This window comes from Papilio polytes, unplaced genomic scaffold, assembly GCF_000836215.1.
Source record: "Papilio polytes unplaced genomic scaffold, Ppol_1.0 DF820889.1, whole genome shotgun sequence".
In the NCBI taxonomy this organism is placed as follows: Eukaryota; Metazoa; Arthropoda; class Insecta; order Lepidoptera; family Papilionidae; genus Papilio; species Papilio polytes.
The window spans coordinates 553,255-554,806 of NW_013528315.1; the positions used below are offsets into that span (position 1 = coordinate 553,255).

At 42.1% G+C, this 1,552-nt stretch overlaps 1 protein-coding gene across 2 annotated transcripts; it reads right to left on the minus strand.

Moving 5' to 3' along the window:
- On the minus strand, positions 1-1,022 carry LOC106110079 (flightin). 2 transcript variants are annotated; one of them, XM_013291770.1, is made up of 4 exons: positions 923-1,022; positions 623-812; positions 246-509; positions 1-124 (listed from the first exon to the last, which is right to left on the minus strand). In XM_013291770.1, exons 2-4 carry the CDS (start codon positions 796-798, stop codon positions 109-111), a joined length of 456 nt encoding a protein of 151 aa, XP_013147224.1. In that variant the 5' UTR covers positions 799-812; positions 923-1,022; the 3' UTR covers positions 1-108. The 2 variants fall into 2 exon arrangements, with proteins under 2 accessions (XP_013147224.1, XP_013147223.1); XM_013291769.1 differs by having other exon boundaries at positions 1-509.
- Positions 1,023-1,552: the final 530 nt, after the last annotated feature.

Below are 1,552 nucleotides of genomic sequence, written 5' to 3' on the forward strand. Positions count from 1 at the left end.
TAAAACTTATTATTTATTGTCTTCTCAATGATGTTATAATTAGGAATGCGGACAGCTTTCGATGTGATGTGTACTTGATGCGCTTACCGGCCATCGGCGAGAGATAGCTCACGCCAGCGAAATCCTGTAACATCGATAAATAGGTCACGCCGGTTGCTGGGGCCTCGTCCGCCTAGCGATGATAAGCGAGGGTGTTAATGCAAAGCTAAAGGGAGACTGAGCTAAATCCGAGATTGGAATACTTCCTCGCGATGCGAGCCTTGCTGTGGTAGCGTTGGAAACGGGCAGCGGTCGAGATGTGATGGAGCAGAGTCGTGTCCTTGTTGTACGTCTTTGAAGAGTAACTGTTATCCTTGGATAGGTACGTCCTTAGAGCTCGTTCGCCCCACGTTTGAGCGCGTGGTCTCTCCACAGGCAATCCTCTATTACGTCTGTCTAAGTACGAGAGAACATCGTCGTAGTAGTTACGCTGGTAATCATAGATGTAATTGTACTGAAGGAATTTCGGTCTGAAATAAAAAAGTTATCTTGTTAATGCTGCAAACTTTTTGGTACATAATAAAGTTGCGTTGGCTTCTTCAGTGTTGTTGTTATTATATTGGATTTGTATATAATTACTTACCGGGTCCAGTGCTTGAATACAAGCCGACGCGGCTCATTCTTTGTGTTGTCAATCGGCGGCGGGGGCTCGGCTACCTCAGGTTTGGCTTCACCGGCTGCGTCTCCCGCCGGGGCGTCCGCGGCTGGCTGCGCTTCCGCGGCCGGTGCTGGGGTTTCTTCCACTACGTCATCCCACATCGCGCAAGAAGATTCTGAGATCAAAATTCATTTATTATTGACTGACACTCGTAAATAATTATAAACTAGTTCATATTTGTGATAACACAACACATAACAAACACGTCACTAAAATAACACGAACCTATTTGGGTATGGAGGAACGTGTGAATAGTTTGATCGTTCGACTGCGACTGATGATCGTTGCTGCCTCGCGCCGTAAGCAGCCTCCCGATTTATCTCCCTTCGACCCCATCTGGCTCAGCACACGTTACTACGCCCGTGGTAATCGCTGCCAATGACTTTCTGTCAATACATTGAACGTTCAAGAAATTCTTCAATGCTACTAATTGCCAGCGTAATTTGCACCAGGGTTCACTTTGATCTATACCAGCGAAATACAATCGGATCTAGGCGTTTGCCAATTGACAAGTAGCTTCAGTACCGTCACTGAAATTAAAATGCAATAGTACATAAATTATATCGCACGGTGATATTACGAATGTTTGATGATAGAAAAACATGGACGCGAGCCAAATTGTGGTCAGCTGTAAAGATAAATATCAATTAATATCGAAGTTCTAAATTACTTGATAGATGTAATAGATAACACAGATGTCACTCTGTATTTTATGCGAAAACTAAATAAACATTATGTTTTATGTTTGAGAAGATACCAAAGTAATAAGGTTTAAGAATATATTTATTTCCTTAATAAGAATTACAAAATTCACTTACTTAAGGAACTTATTTATCTAACATTTATATTATTATA